This window comes from Motacilla alba, chromosome 1 (genome assembly GCF_015832195.1).
Source record: "Motacilla alba alba isolate MOTALB_02 chromosome 1, Motacilla_alba_V1.0_pri, whole genome shotgun sequence".
NCBI classification, from domain to species: domain Eukaryota; kingdom Metazoa; phylum Chordata; class Aves; order Passeriformes; family Motacillidae; genus Motacilla; species Motacilla alba.
Window position 1 is genome coordinate 61,414,535 of NC_052016.1, and position 24,123 is coordinate 61,438,657.

At 36.8% G+C, this 24,123-nt stretch overlaps 1 protein-coding gene across 4 annotated transcripts in view; it reads left to right on the forward strand.

The window, feature by feature from the left end:
* Nucleotides 1-23,933, forward strand: part of INTS6 (integrator complex subunit 6) — a 39,487-nt gene extending 15,554 nt beyond the window's left edge. The window contains exons 4-19 of one of the 4 annotated variants that reach the window (XR_005257244.1): nucleotides 1,593-1,682; nucleotides 8,727-8,910; nucleotides 9,880-10,005; nucleotides 10,829-10,983; nucleotides 13,802-13,954; nucleotides 14,091-14,223; nucleotides 14,703-14,797; nucleotides 15,219-15,329; nucleotides 16,906-17,121; nucleotides 17,230-17,356; nucleotides 18,593-18,735; nucleotides 19,304-19,538; nucleotides 20,253-20,624; nucleotides 21,062-21,155; nucleotides 21,598-21,709; nucleotides 23,310-23,433. Coding sequence is in view for 3 of the 4 variants with exons in the window: in XM_038139551.1 (XP_037995479.1) it covers nucleotides 1,593-1,682; nucleotides 8,727-8,910; nucleotides 9,880-10,005; nucleotides 10,829-10,983; nucleotides 13,802-13,954; nucleotides 14,091-14,223; nucleotides 14,703-14,797; nucleotides 15,219-15,329; nucleotides 16,906-17,121; nucleotides 17,230-17,356; nucleotides 18,593-18,735; nucleotides 19,304-19,538; nucleotides 20,253-20,624; nucleotides 21,062-21,155; nucleotides 23,310-23,403 (2,328 nt within the window). In the remaining variant the exon portion in view is untranslated. Of the gene's footprint in view, nucleotides 1-1,592; nucleotides 1,683-8,726; nucleotides 8,911-9,879; nucleotides 10,006-10,828; nucleotides 10,984-13,801; nucleotides 13,955-14,090; nucleotides 14,224-14,702; nucleotides 14,798-15,218; nucleotides 15,330-16,905; nucleotides 17,122-17,229; nucleotides 17,357-18,592; nucleotides 18,736-19,303; nucleotides 19,539-20,252; nucleotides 20,625-21,061; nucleotides 21,156-21,597; nucleotides 21,710-23,309 lie in introns of all 4 variants that reach the window. The other 3 variants (XM_038139551.1, XM_038139541.1, XM_038139565.1) reach the window with 3 other exon arrangements.
* Nucleotides 23,934-24,123: the final 190 nt, after the last annotated feature.

The following is a 24,123-nucleotide window of genomic DNA, read 5'->3' on the forward strand; positions in this document are numbered from 1 at the left end:
ACTTAGCATTGCTTATGATGTTATAAATCTGTATTTTTTATCAGTTGTCAATTCATGTTGACAATAATTTATTAGCAATAGAGTTCAAGTATTTTTATGGTCAGTATTCATGAGAAATATCTAGTTACAAACCCTGCTTTCTGTATTATTTCAGTGCAATGTAATTAGCTTCCAGCTGATGTTTTGCAGCTGTGGTAAACTATTAACAGGAAAACATACTGTAACTGTTAAGAATTAAATAAGGCTAAATATTCTTAGGAAATTATTTTAATTAAAATGGAGTGTTTTGAGGGTCCTTAAATCCTTTTGAGTAATTTTTTAAATTAAATTATGAAGTAGCTTGGCTTTCATGGGAGAGATTGATCTTTGTTTTAATTTGATTTTTGCTTATTTGTTGTAGTAATGGTATGCTATTAGAAAAGAAATCTTTAATCTTTTTTTCACAAAGGTTTGAGAAAATATTGACCTCTATAAATGTGGTGTCGCCACAGTAGTCCAACTGGATACCCTTCATCAAATATATTTGAGATTGTTGAATAATAGTTCTGTTTGAAGCACAAAATCAGTAGTTTTTTTTATATCTAATGGGTTCTAAAAATGGATTTTAAAGGTCTCTTAAAACCTGTTAGTTCTCTCTCCATGTTTTTAGAGTAAATCGCAACCATTCATGAGATAGTTTGTCTTTATAAGCAGAGCTAGGCTGCGGGTTTAGTTACATTTTACTTTGTTTCCCGAGGAAGAAAAACAAGGCCTTGAGATTAGCAAGTGAAGAACAGGATCTACTTAATAAAATCTTGTGCTGATTTTTATTCAATCCATTATTAACCCTAGGTAGAGTGAAATGTGTTACTTAAGCTTGGAGTTGATGTATACGTGGAGTACTTTGGAATTCTTTTTCAGAAGGCACAGAAAGCTCCTAGAATACTGGCAGTACATAAAGGAATACTAATATCTGACCTCAAGTTTTTGCTATGGCTAGGCTATCTGCCTGTCTTGCTGGGATCCTAGGATATCTTGCCTTGTATATGTTTCTGTCTTAAATGAATATGTATAGAAAGTTTATCTCTTTTTCAGGTATTTGTTTCTGAAGTAGATTTTGTGTATGCGTGTTGAACCACTTTGATCAGAATGGAATAGGTGCTATTTATATCAGTCCTAATACATAGAATAGTAGTTCCTAACCCAGGGGTCATGATCACAAGATACTATGCAAATACTTTACTTGGACACAAAGTAATTAAACCACACAAAATCAGCCCTGGAATAGGGGGAATTGGAAGTACCTTTTGAGGAGATGGTTGCTTCTCTAAACAGCTGCTAGTGTGTCAGAATACCTTGCAAGCCTTATTCTTGAAGTCCTGTGTTAACCATTTCTGCTGTTTCTGTATGCATTCATTGAATACAGATGTGCTAAGTGTCTTGCATTCTGTGGTCTGAGTGTAAAAAGGCTCAAAAAGCTATTGTGCTGCAATATTCGGTACATGAGAATACATATCTCAAGCTTTGCTGTTTTGTTAGTCGATATCAGTGGCTATTTAATGACTGAACAGAGTTTGTTACATCATTTTAAGTAACTGCTTTTTTCCTCTTAGGGACGAAACCCTTTCTTTCTGGAGCCAGCAATAATTATAACAGTTACTGATGGAAGTAAATTAACTACTACCAGTGGGATACAGGAAGAGGTAAGATCTAACCTCTGGTTACAGTAATGTGCACTAAATATTGTTTAAACATTGATACTGTTTACACAGAAGAATGCTCATTAATAACTTAAACTTGCTTGTGTCTTGATTAATTTCGAGTAGTTTATTTTAATTTCAAGTAATTTTATGCAGTAGTACTATGAAAAACCAAATAACTCTTTTTCCTTCATGTAACAGAAACCTGTGGTGCAATTGGTCTGTTTAGTAGAATGAGTTTGCTCTTTCTGTCTAAGGAGTTCATGGCTTTGAAAATATGTTATCAGAAGAAATTGATTTCTGTAAAGCATGTGTGTCCTTAATAGGTCTTGATATAAATTCTTTTTGTACAGACCCAAGTTAAAGTAATGATTTCCCAAAGGATGTCACCACTAGAGAGTATGTGAAACATGTACTACTCTCACACTGAGTTGTTAAAAAGATTATAATCAAATCAGTAATCTTTATAATTCAAGGTAAGAACTGAAGAAATATATTCCAAGTTAAATCTGTAGAGCAGTTTAAAACCAAGATCTTGATTTTAAGATCACTCAGAGTGATCTTTAAGATCACCCACTCAGACATCTGTCAAACTCAGAGGTATGGCAAATGCTGAGGCACTGAACTATTTTAACTTGTTGGCCGTGTTGAATTCTTTCCTTAAAAAGATAGAAGTGGTAGGATTGGTCTGGCCAGCTCAGTGCCCATTCCATGCAGTAGTAAAAAAAAAAAAAAAACCAAAAAAAACCAACCAACCAAAACAAACTATAACAAATCCCTAAGCTCATTACCTTTTCAGGGAAAAGGTTAATATCCAAAGGTCCATTTTAAAACTTAAGAGGAGAATTCAGACTTTTGCTTGTGCTGCACCACATTTGACTGTACAGATTAACTTGTGCTTTGCTGTTCATTAGTCACTCAGATTTCTCCTAATAATGTATTATATTGCATACTTACAGCACTTACAGAATTTGTCTGTATGAAAAGTGGTATTTGGGTGGTTTTGTAATGTCTGACTTGAAGAGAGTTGAATGATTGCATAATTCTGTGTGGACTCCTAACAAGCATAGCTAGTAACTGAAAGGGGAATCCTGGATCCATGGTAATAAGTAGGTTATCTGTATGAAATCTCACTTCCATCATACATTTTTTTTACCCATTAGGCTATTTTCAGATGAATTCTGTGATTGAATGTGTGCAGTCCAAAATTCTGAGTAGTGTGACACTTTCAGAGTCTTCTGCAACATACAGTGCTGTTAGCAGCAGAATACTATTTTGGATAATCTTTTAGCTGTGTAAGTCCTTCCTTGAGGAGAAGAATCTCTGTTGTCAGATGATTTGTAAAATCTGGCACTCCCATACTGGAGTGAGGAACACCAGGGTCCTCAGAGGGTGAAACTCAACCTCTGGGTTGAGGCTGAGAACTGGGTTTGCTCAGTCTTCAGAAGAGAAGACTGGGGAGTGCTTTACCACCCTCTGCAACTGAATGGGACAGGGAGCTTGTCTTTTCCTGGAGGTGCCCAGGGCTGAGATAAGAGACAACAGCTGCAAGTTGTCCCATGGGAAATTCTGATGAGATATCAAGAAAACCTTCAACTGTGTGGATGATCAAACACTGGACATGTTGTCCAGTGGTTGTGGAGATGGTAAAAGCAGCACTGGACAAGGCCCTGAGCAATCAAAAGCCTCTGGACTGTGTAACTGTCGTGTGTTCCTTCTGGTGTATGCAGTGCTATGATTCTGTGTTACATTTCCTTTCATCTTTGTTACTTAAAATGATTTAAGTAAGAAAGGTGCATTCGTAGTTAAGGTCTTTCTTTTACAACAAGAATCAGGACTTTTATAGCCATCCAATTGTTTTCTTTTTTTGTTCCTTTTCCTTTTAATGTGAGTACAACTTCTTCATCTTAGTCTTCACAAGAGGATATTTTCCTGGAGTCAGGCAGCCATTAGGTCATACATTCACGTCTTTAAACTCTTGTAACTTAGGTTGAGACAAAGGGTTTTCTGGTGAATGCTTAAATCTACTAAGTTTAGAATTGGCTCATGAGCAGTACTGACTGATAAATGTGTGCTACAACCAGAGTTTGTGTTGTGATCATGTCAAATCAGGCCCAATGTTACAATTTTGTGATTGTTAAATTGCAACAGATTTGTTCTAGAAATGCAGAACAGATTGTTCTAGAAATGCAGAATTTGCTCAAATAATAGTGCATTAATGTGGAGATTTTTGGTATAAATAAGCCAATGTAAAGGTGTTCCATTCCTCCAGAAGGCAAAGTAACCACTGTTCTTCCTGCAAGACAAAATCAGAATGCAAGCGTTTCCATTCGTGTGTACTGGGTATACGTTTCGTACCCAGCAAAGGACGTGATATTTTTTCCCTTTTTTTTTTCCCATAGGTGTACTGGTAGAAACATTCTTAACACTGTCAAAGAGGAACAAAGCATCAATGGGTGCTACTATTGTCTTTCGGGGATGATCTTTTGCTGTTGTCAGTGTGTGTCCTATTGATCATAATTTTTCTTAGTCTACTTTGAGTGTCCTTTACAGTTGCCTCTCAAGTTGGACATGCAGAAATGAGCTAGAATTAGTACAGGAACACCACCCTGGAGATACTGAAGTTGATTGCTCCTCTTTGGTTCACGAACAAAGCTTTTTCAGTCACTTTGAAATGTCTGTTCTGTTCTTTGGGTTTGATTTCGGGGAGGCTTTTCAGAGTTGGTGTTGGAAGTGATCATATCCCACTGGCTATGACAACAATGTTTTTATTTCCTAGCATCGACTGAGGCAGTGTATTTTTAGTTCTTTTAAGGCATCTGTACAAGAGAACCAACAATGTTGGGCTTTGGTGTTTTGTTGGGGTTTTTTTGGAAAGCCTGTGAAGCCAGCATGGAACCTGGAGGCAAGTTTTCTCAAAGCTTTGTCATTCAGATGAATATTTGCATTCTTACCAATGAAATCAGTTTATCACTATGGGAACACTGTCATTTGCCTTAGTGTGAAGCAATCAAGCTTAAACCCTGTCTCAGAGCTCTTGCTGAATTCTTCAGATGTCCTGTTCCTTTGTGGGCTTTAAAATGGGTGTTGCATATAGAGCCTTGCCCTTCAGTGAGTGCTGCTTTGTCTCTTATGGGTGTGGTTATTCAGACTGAAAACAGAAATTACATTGTCTATGCAGTGTTCTCCACCTGCACAAGTCAGTAACACTTTCACTTCTGTCCCTTCTGGCATTGCTTTTTAATGCATCAGTGCCGATGCACTGAAAAGTGCCAGCATCAGTTCTATGTTATGCATGGCTTGTTGACCAGACTCTTCCTTGGACTCACTAGTTTGAGTCAGAACTTGAGGAGGGGATGGGCTCATACTGTTGGCAAACCATCATTAATTAGTTGGTCTCGTGTTATGGTTTCCTTATGGAGTAGCTTTTGCTTCTGGCCTGATGTCTCAAATTCAGTCTTAGCCCTTTCTTCATCTTTGGTTAAGCAAATGTTTAAATGCTTGAAGGGATTTCTTATTCCTCTTCATGTTATGAAATAACATACTTTTTGAGTTTTACAGCAGCTGAGCTATGTTCCCTTGTCTTCCCTCAACATACCTTCTAAGTAGCATTAAACTTGTCTGCAAGACTGAAATGGAGTTATTAGCATATTGATACATTCTGATAAATTATTGTACAAGCAAAAAGCATGAGCAATGCTGCTTGGTTTCTGTACGTTGCCATTCCTCTGATCTTCCAGTTATGAGAGACTCTTACAGGAAGAATCTGTGATTTTTGTGTGACTTCTTCCCCCAGCTGTTTGGCATTGTCACATTGATCCTTCCCAGAGCTGATCGCCTTGCATTGCACTTGCAACAGCTGTGACAAGTGTCACAGCAGGGTTCTGCTTACTGTCAAGAATAATCAGGAACTCTAAATGCTCTATTATGCTTTTTATCATAGCTCCTCCAGTTAAAACTTTGATTTCTAAACAAATTCTGCAAGAAATGTATGGCAAATATCATTAAATGTGTGTCCCCATTCTTTCTTTTCTTTATTATTCCTGTCAGCAGCAGTTTTCGGGTTCACAGCATTTGACACTGAGCTCCAAAGCTCTTGATGTGTAACTATCTGCTCAGTGAATACTTGGTGATGGCTGATGCTGGCTTTGGAATGGCCAAGTATATCCTGTATTGACATGGTGTGTCAGTTGACCTTGATGTCTTTGGGATCTCCTTGAGCTGTCTCCCATGGAAGAACAACTTGTCTTTCTGTGTGTTATAACTGCATAGGATTGGATGGAAAAAGATGGGAAAACATAGTGTTATTGATAACTGTAAGTAGAGTTTCTCAGTCTGTCAAGAGCTGATATTCTCAGCTGGGCTTGAATGGTGACCTGTCCTTAGTCCTTCAAGGATGAAAGGCTGCATTTGGTTGAAATGTGAGATGTCTTGTCCTTTTTTTGGGTACCAGAAGAGCATGCAAGGAAGGCTACTTGCTGATATTTTTTTTTTTTTTGGTTTTGGTACAAGAAGAGAACTTGACTGTAGGCATATTTTTGTTTAGTGCCTAGTCTTCTAACGCTCTTTTATGGGATATCCCAAAATGGAGCTGCCTGTTATTACCTGGCTACTAAAGCTTCAGCAGTGCTACTGGTGCCCTTTCTAGTGGACAAGCCTGTATGTGCAGCCATTGCCAGAAGATCATTATTGTCTTTCCCAGACTGCCCTGCCTGTGCAGAGTGTGCTAATACTTATCTAGCTTTTTTCATCCTGGGGTCTCTTGGATCCTCTTTCCCACCCCTGGATTTGAGACTGTGCTGCTTCTCATGATTGCATAAATGTAGGCAGAAATAAGGGCTGAGAATAAAGGAACCTGCTCACCAATAACCTTGTACTAAAGAGATCTTCTGGAACACTCCTATCTTCCACCCCCTCACAGTTCTGGAATATTTTATTTGTTTTAAAGTTAGGAAGAGTGGCAATAAGGCACACCCTGATTGTGTAGTAGCATTATCATTGTGGCATTTGGGAATGGTAGGACTTCTGTGTGCCCCTACAAACTAATGTTGAGACAAGACAGCTGATTTCTAGTACTAAGCTGGGAGGACACTTGTTGTCTATGTAGTCACATGTTGAAGACCACAGCCGGTAAATAACCTTCCCTTGGTTCAGTCTACCTTTATCTTTCATACTGGTGGTTGAGAAAGAAGAAAATGTGTGCATGCCTTCATATTAATATGTGTGGGGAAAGAAATGGAATGCAAGATGTAGAATTTTAGGCTCATCTCAGTTTCTGCTAGGTATGCGGTTGCTATGGTAATACAATACCAGTTAAAAAAAGATAACTGGAGATGACAAGACCAAGTTACTAATGTCTGTGGATGAGGTGATTTGAATCTATAACTTTGCCAGTACAGATGTTATAGGATGTTAAACTTAACTGGAATTAGATTGTTGGAAGGAAGGTGAGGACATTTGACTTGATGATGGTTGCTTTGCATTTTGTCTTAGAGTTTGCAAACTTTTCTGATAGTAATATGTGCATAGTGCAATGGCCAGCTTCTGACTACTCTTTGGTTTTGGAATTCTCTCCATATAACTAGCTAAACCAATGAAATATTTTGTAGCTTGAGGTAAACTGAACTCAGGATACTGTTGGTGCAAGATGTAATGGGATACTTTATATATATATAAATATTCATAGTAAAAAATATGTATATATGCTGCCCGAAGGAAAACAATGCTGTTACATAGGTGTAACAGGTTTGTTTGCAGATCAAATGTACTCTTTCAAGATAGTGTATCTTCAGTCAGATCTAAGTTGGAAAGCTTGAATGGCATTCCTTAATACCCCCAAGTGAGGATGGTGGAGTGCTTGCAATTCAGTCTTCTCACAATCAGGATTCCGGGCTGTTAACTAAGAATGTGGCTATTCTTTTAACTTCTTTTAACTGAGTTTCCATTGTCACGCAGCTGTTGTGGCTCTTTGTGTAGAGGGGAAAGACATGCATGTCAAGCAGTTAGTTATAAACCACTGAGTTCCTTCCCTTTGACCAGTTTCGTGTAAAACATGAAGCATTTGGAGAAAATAGTTCTGTTCTTACATGTACTCTCTGCTTGCATAAGCAAAAAGAGAAATTCTGGAGGAATCATCAGGTCTACTGAAAAGTCCAAAATACTCTGATTCTCAGCCACATTTTGAGTAGTTTTGTCATGTTTGTTCTTAGTTTCAAGATTGTATCAATGAATTGATTTGCTTTTCAAACAACAAGGTATGTGTTTTTCCCACTATAAGATACTGCAATTATGTAAATAGAAATAGCTGCAGGATCTGGTTTTGAAAATAAGGCTTTAATGCTTTCAAGCTATCTCTTAAAAATAAGCAAACAAAAAACCTTTTTTAACAGCTTTCTGTAAGTTCTCTAACCACTATGAACATTAAATGAAGGCAATATATAATGAGCGCTTGTGTGGATTTGCATCAGGTTTTGGAACAGACTAGTACTTTGTTGCTAGCATTGAGCTGAGGTTTGAGAACTGGGATTTTTTTTGAACGCTGCATGAGAGAATATGAGGACATGTTGAGTTTGCTTCAGCGTGTGGGCTTAACTCCCTTGTTTTTGGTGTGCTAATGGAACTGTTTGCACCACTTGAGTCATTGCTTTGGGGATGTTTTTTCCCCTTTGGTTGCTGCAGTGTTCCAGGTGAAATGAGAATTTTGCTTGTGCTGACAGTGGTATCGTCAGCCAGGGAGGTATCAAAATTTCTGGAACTTGCAATTACTCGTTGCAACTCTATCTGTTCAGGGCTTCTGCAGTTAAATGTTTGGATAAGGTTTCTTTTTCTCACTAATCTGTGTGAAGTATCCGGATGCAAAAAGAGCATCTAGGATCTTCTGAATGCCTTGTGCTGTCCTTTTGAAGCTTGTTTCAGTTTTGTTAACGAGGTATTAAATGTGTGAGGAGAGAGAGGTGTGCTTATATAGAGTGAATTGCCATTGCTATGAAACCTGAATTTTTCTTCCTTTTAAGAGCTGTGTATTCACAGATTAAAATCCCTTTCCAGCTCCATTTACCTCTCAATTCCCCTTTACCTGGAAGTGAGTTGACTAAGGAACCCTTTCGATGGGATCAGAGGTTATTTGCTTTGGTTCTTCGTTTGCCTGGTATTACAGCACCGGAATCAGAACAGATGACAGGGGTGCCTGTGGATGACTCTGCTATCACACCTATGTGTGAAGTCACAGGAGGTGAGTGCCCTTGTTTCCTTTGACAAGTCATTACTTTCCAAAGTGTAAATTAATTCAGTGTAGTTCAATTAATTGTGTGATTCCTTGTCATGAAATAAGGATTTTTAAGTTCTTGCAGTACTTGTAAAAACTCTCAAGACTGTTATAATGAAACTAAAGACACATAAGCATTAAAGCTACAGACAATTAAATGTAGCCTATCTTGGAAGAGTGAATCTACTTTCTTCAGAAATCTTTTGTAAGAGAACTTAATTTTATCTACTCCACCTTGGTATTGCAATTAGAAATTGGAATAATTGAGTCTGTTCTGCAGTACAGTTTTGGTTAATTCCTGTCACACTATGGTCGAAAAAATCCAAAGTGAAGGAAGTGGGTTGTTTTAGGTTTTTTCCCTCCAGAGCACACAGACTGCCTTTTGGAATGCGTAATAATTCTGCAGAATTGATCCTTTTCTCAGTTACAGATCATACTGTTAATATCTTAGCAGTTATATTCCAGATCAAATTCAGACATTGAGTTTATTACATTTTAAAAGTGTGATGATTCTTCTAATGCATCAGAGAGGATGTGATAGAAAGGAAACTAAGGGCTTTGAAAAGTACTCCAAAAGGATTTGATTCCACTGCTTTCTGACTGTGTGTAGACTGTACTGGCAAGCGCTTTGACTGAAATTTGTGGACAGTTTAAGTGTTGATGTCTGTCACAAGGGGGAGCCCATTTTCCATGAATGCAACCAAGAATTTGAGTTAGTCATTAAGGGTCTAAAATACAAACATTTCCAATGAGGCACTTGTCAGTGCTTCACTGGGCTGCCTTGCTGCTTAAAAAAAGAGGGAATGTTCAGGCGAAGCTTTAAATCAGTTATCCGTACGTAAATCAATGTGTGTGGTTGTGAACCATTTTCAGTGATCCAAGTTAAAATAAGGACAGAAACACTGAAGAGCTTTAACCCTGACTGTTTCATTCTAGGTCGATCATATTGTGTGTGCTCTCCAAGAATGCTGAATCAATGTCTTGAGTCATTGGTGCAAAAAGTGCAAAGTGGAGTGGTAATAAATTTTGAAAAAGCTGGACCAGATCCCTCACCAATTGATGGTACTTGAAATTTTTTACACTGTGGTATCAAAAAAACAGGGATGACTGTCATTAGAGTAACTGAGTGAACTTATTATAGAAGTTGTCAAGTCTAAAGGGAAACTATTGCAATTTGCAAGACTTAATTACAAAAAGGACCTACCTCTTAAGTGTGAAACTTTGTCTCAAAATACTGGCTGTAGCTGCCAGACATTCTGCATTTGGTGAAAGCACTCAGGTAGTCTTAAATGCATTTGTTCATGTCAGGCGTAGTTAAAGGGATTTTTGGGCTTTAAGCAGTTATCAACCAGCTAGAAATGTAAATAACATGATATGGAAAGACCTGGACTTATCCTTTTTTCTTCAGTGTATTAAAGTGGCTGTGTTAAGGGTTAAAATAGCAAATACACCTGTGTAGCATTAATTTCTCATTCTAAATGGCTTAGCTAGGTCCCTCTTTGGATGTTACTGAGAAGTTTGTGAGATTTTTTTTAAATTTTACTTTTCTGCAATAAAAATTCCAGCAGTATTAGTCATGTATATCACTTCTTAATGCTTGGATTTGAAGGTTCTGTTAATGACAATGGAGGAAAAAGAAACATTGTAATGAAGGGCTCCAGATAATTTCTCTGCTCTCATCCTGTAAACAATCAATGCTTATTTAGTTTCTCAGTTTGTGTTTTTGCAGACATGCTTACTGACAAGTATCTGCTATTCTTAGAAATAATATTAAGTGCAGGAAGGGATTCCCTGGGTTTATAAATCTTTACCTCTTCACAGAAGTTATGTAATACTGTTCTTGGGTTTTAACACTATTTTGACTCAAAGCCCTTTTCTTCTGTAGATGGGCAGGTGGAGATATCCAGATCCTTTGGACCCCAGCCTTGGCACAGCTGTCACAAACTTATCTATGTCAGACCAAACCCTAAAACTGGGGTTCCTATAGGTCATTGGCCTGTTCCTGAGTCCTTTTGGCCAGATCAAAATTCTCCAACACTGGTATGTACTGAAGATAAAGGGTTTGTGCATGCAGGAATAGTCCAGTATTTCCTATTCTGTTTTTTTTTTTTTTTTTCAAATCTTGACATATGTATTGCATTGTAGCAAATGTGGAAGCAGTGTGACCCAAGGAGTGACGCATGCAAGCCTATAAACTACTGATGAGCAAATAACATGGGGTTTTCTTTTTAGTAACTTTGAAGCATTAGGAAACTTCCTGTAACAGATTTTTGACCCAGAACATGCATGTAAGTGTTTGTTTGACCCCTGTTAAATATCAAATGGTGGCACTTGGTAAAAGCCTATCAAATTCTGTTGCCTCATAGAGGTTATTAATAAAAGATAGTATGATCTTGACAACTTGAATCCCTGTGGTAGTTCTACTTTCATTCTAGCAAGTGAATATAATTTCATCTGCTGTTGCGCAGTGTAGCCACACCTTCAATTTATCCAAACTGGGAAAACCTCGGCTTTTAAATTAATTTATTAAGAATTAATTTGTTTGTTCTCTTTCACAAAAGAACCTATGCCACTGCCTTTTTGTCTGAGAACTAGTCATTAGTATAGTATAATGATTTTGTTTCTGTTTATGTTTGAAATATTTTAAGTAGAAATTCCATAGTTGTGTAATGGTTATCCACATTTCATTATGACTTTTGTTGAATTCTTCTGGGTTTTTTGATATGAAACACATGTGCTGATTAATAATCACTGAACTTCGCATAAATTTTATCTCTTGGTTAGAAAACAGATGAAGTAGTTTGAAATACAGGTTGTTGAGGAGTGATTGAGTATGAAATTTTAGTCATATAATTTGATATATTTGGCATCTGTGGCCACATTGACTAAAGGGTGTGGATGTCCTTCTGAACTGAAAGCATATATGAATAAAAGTAGATTTTCTGTAGTCATTAAAAAAACCAAGATGTCATTATGTAGTGGATATTTGAAGGCTGTTGTGTGGGAAAGCTGGTCTTGTGTAATCTTTGTAATTGCTGTCAGTAGCGTATCTGTCTCCATTTGCTGTGTAGAGTCTGTACAGTTTGCCACTCCAGATCTTAATCAAGATTGATAAAATAGATCTTGCCAAGTGAAGAGTTGTTGAATGAAATCTTCAAAAAGCCTGAAGTTGACTTATTCAAATGGCAAAAAGATGAGGGTTTTTTTCTGTTGTAGTGTGTATAGCTATCATAAATATAAAGCACTGTCATGTACAGCTGAATTCTTGTTGACATCAATTGAAATTCTGTGTTGTGCCTTCCTCATGCAGTGTTGGGGAGCTAAGTTGCTGATAGTGTTTCAAGACCTGTATCTCAGTACTTTTCTAACAGTAGTGTTCAAACACAGCATATGTTGTAATCAGTGTGTATGTATGTAGCATATCTTGTTTGTTTAAGAGTTCATAGTTAAATACTTGACTTTGCCTGTCTGTTACCTGATCCACAGTGGAGTTGTCTCAAACAGTTCTATCACAAGAACTTAAGTCTACTGTGGCTAATGACACCACCAAGGCTTTCTTAAATGTATATGAAAGTCTGCTAATAATTATGCTGGCAGATCAACTTGTAAATGGCAGCTTCAACTGCTCAGAGGTAAAAATAGTTCTGCTGCCCAGCAAAGGATTATTGGACTTCTCAAGTCTGAGTAGTCAATTTCTTTTGCAGCCTTTTTATTCCTAGTCTGACACCTAGTCTGACTTTGGTGGCTTGGTCAAACTCCACCACAACTATTTATTAGTCATATTCTTTGAAAAGAGTTGTTCTTCATTCATTTGGTTGGGCCTCCTGTTTGGTGTCCAGTTGGAGAGCCCACTACCTCAGGGTGGAGACGCTCAAAGCAAGACCAGCTCTCTTGACAGATAACTTGTTTGGGTGGCTTATCCTAAAATGAAGAGCCTAGAGCTTAGACATAAAAGAATTGCTTTCAGTGTGAAGTGGTAAGATGGTCCAAGAGATCTTTTGTTTCTCTACTTCATCTTGTGTATTTGTGAATTACCTTTTTGTAAATAGAGTAAATGGAAGGAGGCTTCCCAATTGAGCTCTTACTCAGATTCTAGTGGCCTTGGGGAAAGGCTCAGAGTAAGTACAAGAGCTTATATTCCTTCCTTTGGTGGAAGGTGTAGGGCTCCAATTTTCATTACACTGAAAATTGGCTCTCCCTTTTGGCAGAATAAATTTCAAGTTGTTAACTTAGAGTTGAAACTTGAGACTCAAAGGCCTTCAAAGGCCTTTTCTCTGTGATTAGTAAAAAGATTTAAAAAATCCAAACACTGAAATTCCTGGATTTGAAATAACTTTTTTTCCTCAGGCCTAGTTAAAATGTGAGTTTTTAAAGTTTGTTTTTTTTTCTGAATTCACTCTACTCTTGATCTTTATAATTGTTTGAATTTTGTAACTGTTAAATTTGCCAAGAAGGAAAAGTTCCTGGCAAAGTCAGCAAATGCAGAAGTACAGCACCTGCTTCTATAGAGAAGGAAAATGGACATATCCCAGAGCAGCATTGAGGATGTTTTTTGTCCCCACTAGGACTTACTCCCATTTGTTCAGCTTTTGGGTAAATGCAAGAAGTATTAGTTACATATTGCTCTAGACTTACTATGTGAAGTAATTGTCATTTATTTAGAAAACAAGATTCCTTCAGAATAAGACAGTGCTAACATCATAAATTGCTTAGGACTCATTAACAGTAAATGAATCCTGTATTGAGTAGGTTCCTTAAATACATGTGTTTTCAAAGAATCTGTATTGCTTCAGTTGTCACAGCACAAATGCATTTTAATTGTTGTGCAGCCCTATTAACAGTGGAATGCTTTGTTTAGCCACCTCGCACATCTCATCCTGTGGTGAAATTTTCCTGTACTGACTGTGAACCGATGGTCATTGACAAACTGCCTTTTGATAAATACGAATTAGAACCTTCACCACTGACCCAGTTTATCCTGGAAAGAAAATCCCCTCAGACCTGCTGGCAGGCAAGTAGAATGCATGCTGAATTGAAGTTTGTGGAATGCTGTTTTTCATATATCTTAATCTATAATCAAAATAGAATGTAAAGTTTCAGAACACAATACTTGGAGTGTAAATCCAATGTACTGTGTTTTATTGCAGGTGTATGTGAGCAATAGTGCAAAATACAGTGAACTTGGTCATCCTTTTGGTTACTTGAAAGCTAGTACAGCGCTGAATTGTGTGAATTTATTTGTGATGCCTTACAATTACCCAGTCCTGCTTCCACTGCTAGGTAAATACCACTTCATACAAATTTGCTTATGTGCTAGGTAATTGAAACATTGATATCATCTGAATAGATTACTGCAATTAATGCCAGTATTTATAACAGCTGGAGAAAGGTAGAATCAGTAGCTTGTTTCACTTGTCTGCAATTGTCTGGCCTTCATGACTCAGACTCGGTGTGTAAGATGATTTACTCAATCATCATTTGCAGATATGTTTTGATCTCACTTTCATTGTTTTAGGAGCTATTTTTCTTAATCTGTTGTCTCAATACCAATTCAATTTGATAATTTATCAGGTTCCATTTTTGGCTGAAGCGTTAGTTTTGTGTGTGTTTGGCTTAGTTGTATATATGTTTAATCATTGAGGAATTTGCATTTCTTCAAGAGTTTATTTTACTAGAATTTTATTTTTTATAAAAAAAAGATGCAATGCTATCTAGACATGCCTTTCATTTTGTTGTTTTGCTTTTTTCATAACCATTAGATGACTTGTTTAAAGTACACAAGGCAAAGCCCACGTTGAAATGGCGTCAGTCATTTGAAAGCTATTTGAAGACAATGCCTCCTTATTATCTTGGGGTAAGATGACTGTGTTAAAATTTCTGGTTTATAGCTGTCTTTCCACTATGGATGTGGTCTCTAAGTAGAAAAAGTATTAATTAAAGAGAGAATAGTTAAACTTCATAGATAATGAGTGTTTTCACTGGAGTCCTGTGGGAGGCCTGAGACCTGAATGCTGTGGAATTTTCTTAATTTCATAACACACTGGGACTTGCATATAAATGATAGCTTTCCTAACTGATAAATGATAGTTTTCCTAACTGATTCTGTATAAAATGAACTTCTTTAAAACAACACAAAATGATGCCCCGAGTATCTTGTTTTGTTGTTGTTGTTCTTTTTGAACTTTCAGAACCTCTAGGGTCTATTTGAAATGGGTACAGTTAGTTGAAGTATAGATAAAGTTAAATATGACCATGCAATATATTCCATGTTTCAGCCTTTGAAGAAAGCTGTGAGAATGATGGGAGCACCAAACCTTATAGCTGACAATGTGGAATATGGACTTAGTTACAGTGTCATTTCATATCTCAAAAAGTTGAGTCAGCAGGTAATGTTGAAGCAAAAGAGCAGTAAAAACTTATTCTAATAGCAGGATAATCTTAAAATACTCAAGTTTAGTGGCTTTGTAGGAAAAAAGAGCAAAAAGACCAAGTTAATACTTTCCCATAAGCAATTACCAAAAAATAATTTTGGTTTTTTGAATTGAAGGAAAATACAACATTTAAATAAAGATTTTATAAACTTAACTATATAGAGACAGATACAGAAGTACAAGTTGAGTTTTTTCCTATTTAAAGTGCATTTTCACTTAGCAGAGAGTAACATACTTCTATCCAAAAAACCCAATGGTGTCTTTAAAGATGTTTTAGTGTTTTTTTAGGAAATACGGATTTGTGCTTGATGCATCAGAATCAAAGTGTTCTTTCTTTGGCTTGTGGCTTGAAGTAGAAGTGTTCAGTAAATAAGATAACTGACATAACAGAGTATTAAATATGATACAGATGTAGAAATGTCAAGTGACTGTTTGAAATTGCTGACCATGTTCAGAATAGTGCCTGAATCTTTGACTAGGCTCCTGCACCAGCTAAAGCATTTCTGCCCTGCTACCTCCACTTTTGAACTGTACATGTTAAGCTTTGTGTTCAAGATGAAAAAAAAGTAAACTTAAAACTGCAAAAAGCAGTAGTGCCCAGTACTTGTAACTTAGGTAATGAGTTTTTATGGACCAGCTTTTTCTTAAAAAATAAATATAAATGATTATTTGAGGAAGCAAGTGTCTTAAAGTCTAGAGCATATCCTATTATGTCATAGTCATATTGCTCACTAATCTGTGAACTGATGTCTCAACCTAGACATCTTGGACTCCTCTAAGATGTAATGACACACACTGCAAATTGTACTTAAAGCTTTTGTAACTTCTGATGGGTCCTGCCAGTAAAGACTCAGTATTCTCAATACATACTCAAATTTTTGAGTAGTCTATAAATTTATGTGAAATTGCAAAACCAAAATTGGCAGTTGTGTTACTAAATTCCTTTTGGCTCATTTCACTGCATTCTGTCAAAAAGCTGGCATTTATAAACACGTTTAATTTTGGTGCAAATATAATATTGGGGACTAGGTCTCTCTGGTCAACCAGTTGGTTATTTTCATATATTTCACTTTTTTTCATGTTATTACTATTTGTATTGAGCTTTAAAAAAGTTGATACAATTGGGTGACTGATTGCAACTACAGTTGTGGGAGAATCAGTCTTGTGATAGTTTTGACTGTTCTGTACAGGAACAGCTGAACATTATAGGAGTACAGATAGTCTGCAGAGAATTACTAGTCAAATGATGGCATTTTATGAAAATAAAAGCATTGCATGCATATTGGTGCTTAGATACTGTAATGGGCAGCAGAGGAGAAATATGCAGAAAACTGTTCACTATATTTAAAACTGTAGTAGGCATTAAGTGATTATGTATTAAGCACTCCTTTAGCACTCAGCCTGGTTATGGTTGTCATAGTGTGTTAGCACATTGTTGAATCTTGTAGGTAGGAATTTAAAATGAATAAGTCTGACTAATCCTTTTAAGAGCATATTGTCAATTTTATTTATTTATTTATTTCAAATTAAGGCCAAAATAGAGTCCGATAGAGTCATTGGCTCTGTAGGCAAAAAGGTAGCGCAAGAGACTGGAATTAAGGTCAGAAGCAGATCACACAACCTGTCTATGGCACATAGGAACGATTTTCAACATCTGCTACAGGGGATTACTGGGGAAATTCCTCATAGACCTCTAGACCTCAATATGAAGGAGTATGCTGGGTTCCAAATAGCTTTGCTGAATAAGGTAAGCACCACTGTGTGTAATGTTGTTATTTTCAATATACTTCCATTGAAATGCTAGATATTGTTTCTTACATGGCAATAATTGGAATTTCATTTACTGGAACCATAGGATTTGAAACCTCAGACATTTAGAAATGCTTACGACATACCCAGAAGAAATCTTTTGGATCAGTTAACACGAATGAGATCTAATTTATTGAAGAGTACTTGCAAGTTCCTCAAAGGACAAGATGAAGGTTAGATAACAGTTTATATTTTGTCTGCCTGTGATGTGATCATTCCTAGAAAACAATGTAACAAATAATGTAGTTCTTTAAAACTTGGTGGATGTCTGCTCTTGTCATTAAACTGCATGGATTTTTTTTAATGTGCTTTTTCCTTACCTTATTGGAAGAAGAAATGGTGAGGACAGAAGATTGCTAATTCACTGGTTTATCCTTAAGACCATATGAGGGGACTCGGGCTTTTACAGAAGGTTCTTTGTTCACTGTTTTTCCTAACTTTCATGGACGTATCTGATGAAATCACAGGGCAGTTCTGAACATTATGATCTTTCTCAGAAGAAGTGGATTGTGAGCAGTGGAAAAGTAAGCTAGCTCACTGGGTGCTGCCACTGTGATTGTTTTGCCTGTTGAGCCAACAGCAAATGGTTCAGTAGTTGCTAATGTATTCCTTTACCTTTTCCCCTGTGTCTTCTGGCACTGCTTTGTGGCATTTAACCAAAGATGTTGAAATAAGTAGAGTGAGAAGGGCAATGCAAGTGAAAGCTTGTGCTGCATTAGTGCTGCCACTACTTAGGTCAGATTAACATCTGTACATTTCACATTACATTATCACTTTGTCAAAGTAGTTGTTCTTCAGGGAGGAGGATTAACTCATGTTAAGAATTTTTTTTCTGTGGTTTCTTCTAGTGTATTTTTTTCCAGATCAAAGGCTTGGCAACTCTAAAACTAGAACAAGTTTAAAATCAGCTCCTATTTTTTTAAGTTTGTTGATTTACAGTGATCAAAAGTCACCCTTACTCTGAGAAAATGTTAGTCTTGACAATTAAGTTTTGAGTTGTTAAAATTGGACAAAGTTTATGTCAAAGCTGTCTGCAGCATGGCATTCCTACTTTGCTTTAATATATCTTTTGTTTGTAGTAATGTTTTAGTTCTTATTTGTTCTTAGTCTGTTTTTCCATCCATTGCTCTGTTGTAAAGTTGGACACATTGGAAAACTAACATCTGTGCGTGACATCTTTGGCTTATTTGCTGTCAAAATGGTAAATCCCCAAGACATGTACTGGTTCCTTTGAGCAAGTCTCCTGAAGTGTTATAAATACCAGTTAGGCAAGAAAAATGGCAAGCTTTGTACAGCTGTTTTGTTAATGCATATGATAAGTCTGAACACTGGAGATATGACATGGAGATAGACTCAATTCTCATAATGTCAGCAGTACTGTGTATTAATTAACTCCTCTGTTATGATAGATCAAGTTCACAGTGTACCTATAGCACAAATGGGAAACTACCAGGAGTATCTAAAACAAATACCTTCTCCACTCCGAGAGCTTGATCCTGATCAACCACGAAGGCTTCATACATTTGGCAATCCATTCAAATTGGACAAAAAGGTGACTTTTCTGTAAAGCTTTTTCAAAAACGTGCTGTTGTGTGTGTGCCTCCCTACACTGTTCTTTTAGTAGTCTATTGGAGAGACCCTTTCAAATACTTGTAAAAGAAATGGCTGAAAATTGTCTCAGTTGTTCTTCAATCAGTAGTATCTTATGGAGGGCAGCCTTTATTGGAAAGCCAGTATTATGTCTCTAAATTGTATTATAACTGAAATATTTGTCTCAAAGTTGAGAGTCTTGGCTGCCCCTTATATCCAAATCTCTTAGAATTGACCAAACTGCCAGTAACATTTAGAGCTCTTGTATTAATATGTGAGTCTCTTTGCAATTCCTGAAAAGGCAGTTTGGTGGCCCACTCCCATACCTTGCTTGGCAGATTGTTGGATAAGGGCCTTAAGCACATTTATCTGGGCTTGGTTGACAATTTGGAATTCCAAACAAAATGGCATGTTGGCATGTAACTCTTACACAGGCTAAACATTATCATAATATCAGAGCATTAATTGTACCTTATGTGATATGGTTTTGGTGTGAAGCTTAAGAATTCTTCCTGTTAAATTAATTTCAGGGAATGATGATAGATGAAGCAGATGAATTCGTATCAGGACCTCAAAATAAACATAAAAGGCCTGGAGAACCAAATATGCAAGGGATTCCAAAAAGGCGACGTTGTATGTCCCCCCTGCTCAGAGGGCGACCACAAACTCTTCCCGTTGTCAATAACCACATTGGAGGAAAAGGGCCCCCAACACCAATTGCACAAGCACAGCCTGACCTTATTAAACCCATTGCTATTCACAAAAGTAAGTGACTCTTCAAAGTCTTTAAAGTTTGTTTTTTAATTTATTTGAAAAAACTTCTTTGTGTAAAAAATACTGCTGGCTAACTTGTGAAATGTGGCAATTTTATCCCTCCCTCTTGAAAATAAAGTGCTTAAGTGTGTGTCTGGGGTTAATTACAGAGTTCATATAGTCCTTTGGATGGAAGTCTTCCATATAGATTCTAAGTATAAACAATTGATTTCCTCTCTCCTGAGGAGACAGTGTAGGCAACAAGAAGAATTTTCTTCTTCTGCCTGGAAATTTAGATACTCTAGAAGTATCACAGCATGAAGTTATTTTGAATTTTGCTCTTATGCAGTGAAATCACTTCCCTGGGTGTGAAGCTCAGGGGCTGTATAACTCTCTTATTCACTGGTTAGTACTAAAGTAAATTTCGTTCATTTGATTTAAAGAGGGAAAGACACCATGTCATAAAATAACTCTTTGCAGGTGTTTTTTGTTTTGTTGGTAGTCCATACAGTAATTTCTTTGTATGAAAAAGAATATACCTGTGATTTTGGAGATAGTGACAGGCTCAGTGTTATAATCCACAAACAAGTTTTCTTATGCCTGGCATGTACAGTAGACTGTATGAGCTGGAGCATAGTTTTAAGAGTCTAATGCTGATCTGACTCATTGACTTGTGTGAAATGATAAGGAATTTGAACCTGACAAGTGTAATTTTTCTTTTTTCAGCATCAGGAACAAATAATGAAGTTGGAGTTGATGATGTCATTGAGAATCATAGTACAGACCCCCTTTCATCAGATGTTTTCCCAAATGCTGTGGATTCAGAGTTTTCACTGTCCTCTTCACCATTCAATTCCTTGGATCAACCAACAGCTCACACAGAGGATGTGGGCCATGAACATTTAGGGAATAATTTGAATGTTGATGGGTTTTTGGAGAATCACGAGGAATCAGGTAGTAAAGAGCAAAGTACGGATGAGAACTTGACAATGTCTTCACCTAGCAAAGGGAAAAAACCAGTGCACTGCAGGAGCTCCAGAGAGATTAATATAGAGCTAAGAGCACAAATTATGAAAGAGATCCGAAAACCAGGAAGGAGTAAGTATGCTGAATTTCTTTCAGATAATTGGCATGAGAGTTAAACAAAGAATTCATGTTAGATGAATTTTAGAAGTGTACTGGACCAAGAGACTGAAGCAAAACTAAATTTAAAGCTGAAAACATTTGTTTTAAAACCTCTGCTAAAAACTTACTGTAGGAGTGATTAAAACATTGCTATATCTATCAATGAAAGACATGGTTTTTTATATCAATACTAGAATTAACTTGATAGGTGTTAGGTAATATCTTAAGGTGCAATATCATGTATTTTTTAATGTTGGTTCTCATTAAATAAGATTGAATGCTCCAGTTGATAGGAGAAACAGCTTAAGTTTACAAAAATTGAATGTTGCATTTCACTCAAATCTATTACAACAGATATCTGTGTAGGCATCTTTTAAATAACTGATATTTCTATTCTCTTGACATTTAAGAATATGAAAGAATCTTCTTTTTGCTGAAGCATGTGCAAGGAAGCTTACAAACCCGGCTGATATTTTTACAGAATGTTATAAAAGAAGCTTCAAGGTAGGTAACAGGATTATTGTTCTTACAAAACTGCGCCATGTTGTGCCAGGTATAATTGCTGGACAATCATGCGGTTGTTTGAAACAATGCTTTGCACGGCAAGTAAATAATTGCCCATGAAAGAGCAGAAATGCATAAGCTTCTTGAGGTGTTGTTTGTAAAAGCTTACCTTTTCCCCTTGGATTTGGCTTAAAGATGTTAGCAACTGCAACTGCCAAATCCCTGTAAATGTAGATGGACAATGGTATAGAAAGAGAAGGTAACTTTAAAAAAATAATTCCAATTAAAAAAGTTCAGGTGAGTGTATTGCTAATTTAAAAATGTAATGGAGCTGCCAATCACTGGGAATTAGGCTTTCAGAAACAGCATCAGCTTAAAATCTTGTCCTAAAAATAGTTTTTAAATTCAGGTATGCTCATAAAGATATGTCTCTACTCTTCAGCATACTTCATTCAGAGATAGCGTAGTCCTGTCTGAGACTTTGGAAATGGAGGTGGCTTTTCTCTGAAGAAGAGTGACTTGATAAGGATTTAAACCCTGTGTTTTTCATCCAGGTAGAAACTGTTCCTTACAGTATCTTTAGACTGTCCATACTTAGCCTTCTACATGCTTACTGAGAGGAAAAAAGGAGAAATGTATTGGAACCAATAGTGTTTGAGTTGCAGGGAAAGAATAATTCCAGGATCTTGAAGGGATTGTAAATATAACCAGAACTTTAGGGCTTACTTCGGAAACCTCAAAGAATAGCTGCTTCTTATTCTCTAATCTGTTTTGTAGTAATCAGCTGTTTTCCTGTGCGATTAAGCAAATTTCACGATTAAAAACAAAATAATTTTAGGAGAAAACCATGCCTCTCAAGGTATGCTGGATGTTGGACATTCATACAGATCCTCTAGCCTTCTATTGCCAGTTTGGTGGGGCATGTAAATTTATGTAAATCGTGTTCTGCCTATAGCCACCATTACTGTATTGTGCTTTTGCTTGATTGTTACATTGCCTGTCAGAGTTGTTCTGTATGTTGCAACTTACACATTCTTTCTCACTGTCACAGCACAGCATAACAATACTGTTGTCTTGGAGTTTGTGGCAGCCCTTACTGGGGTTGGAATTTTTGTGCTGTAAAATTAGGCTTTTAAGATCACCTGTAACTCTCATTTCTCTTGCACAGTCTCTTTATTCCAGCTATCTTTAGTTGACAATTCTACAAAATTTGGCAGTGGTTGAGTGTTGCTTTTGGAAGCATCAGGGATTGTGGGGAGGCTTGTAATCTGGAAGTTAGGGCAGGTACCATGTCTCTGTGAGCCAAGGGCATGGACCAGGATGCCTGGCTGGAACTAGACGCTTCTGCTGGGGTTTAGTGAAGTCACAGGACTGAACTTGGGATATAGTTCAAAATATTTTCATTGCTGCCTGTCTTTGAGCACACATATGGCTCCCCAAGCATTGGTTAGAAGTGGCTTCTCAGAGGTGCAGAAATGTTGCAAGGGCGAGAGGTTAGCTGGAAACAGCTAGGAGTTGTACTTCCTGAGGTGGGGGTGTAAGCAGAGGTGACAGAATGGCCAGATGGTGACTGATCAAATTTACACATCTGATATGGAATAGAGCTGCAGAGACTCCAGAGCTCTGGAGTATGGATGCCTGTGTTTTCCTTTAATTTCTTTCTCAAAGTTTTAATTAGTGTTGTTTGTCAGGAAATCTGCTTTGCACTGCGTAATGGCTGTTCCTTCACCAGTACCAACTTCGTTAACTTGGGTGAATGCATCATGAAGGCATGCAAATAATCCCTAAAAGCTGTTTGCCAGCTTTAGGATTATAGTTCTTTTGATGTACATTTTATTTATGTACTTCAGAACTTCACTTCTGGAAGGAACAAACTCTTAACTGTCTTTCTCCTGGATTTCTGAGAGCTGAGTGATGTTCAGCTATAATAAACTCTCGTAAATGTAGTTTTGTATTCAGCAAATGGAAAAGCAAGTTAGTGCGTTACCAGAATGTTAGGAGACAGTGTATGTATACAAATGAGGTATGTGTATACCTCATCGTGCACTGCTCCTGAAGTAATAACTGAACTTTCCAGAGTTCAGTAGAAGTTTTGTCAGTGATGTTTCATGTATTACTCTGTGCATCCATTGTAATGCTTTCTTTTAAATCCAGGTTTAAAAAACGAATGCTGATAGAACAGCTTGAGAGTTTTCTGGAAGAAATCCATCGCAGATCCAATCAGGTCAACCATATCAAGAGCAGCTAAGAAACTGCACATGAGAGAGCCACAGCAGGGCACTGCTGTTCTTACTTGCATTCATTTTTGACATGCACTCTTATCTCAACTTCCTGTACCTGAAAGAATGAGAAGCTGCTCAATAAAATGATGAGAAGTATCAATCATCCTTTTTTTTTTCTTCACTTCTGTTATTTTTGTAATGTGAAAAATACTACAAAAAGGTTTTTATTTAACTAAATTGAGAACTTCTTGCTTGTCATGGACATAAGTGTCACTTGCCCTCAGGTTCTATTTTTCTTAATCTAACCTTCAAAACTATCACCTCTTAAGGTTGAACTTTGCCAAAAAGTTGCTTTGTAATTTTCAAAAAAAAAGCACATACATTAAACAAGGTAATGTTTTGTATATACAGTTATTTTGGATATATTATTGTAAGTTGTATAAATGTATTTTGAAAAATATTTAAGAAAAGCACTTTTGTTATTCCATCAATAAAATCTCTATTTTAATCTTTGTGTAGGTTTGAGTACAGTTTTTATCGAAATTACTTGTTTTGCCTTCCCTTTCCAGAGCTTTTGTGTTCTAGTATCAGTGTTAAAGAATGAAGAGTGGTTTTATATCACTGGATATTCTGCTCTTAATCAGAATGAGTGAAAGAGAGCTAGTGCTGAATTGCAGCTACAGTAAGATATCTTGTGTACTTTGCACTTTTGGTGGCCAGCATAACAAAGTGATGTTTTGTAAGCA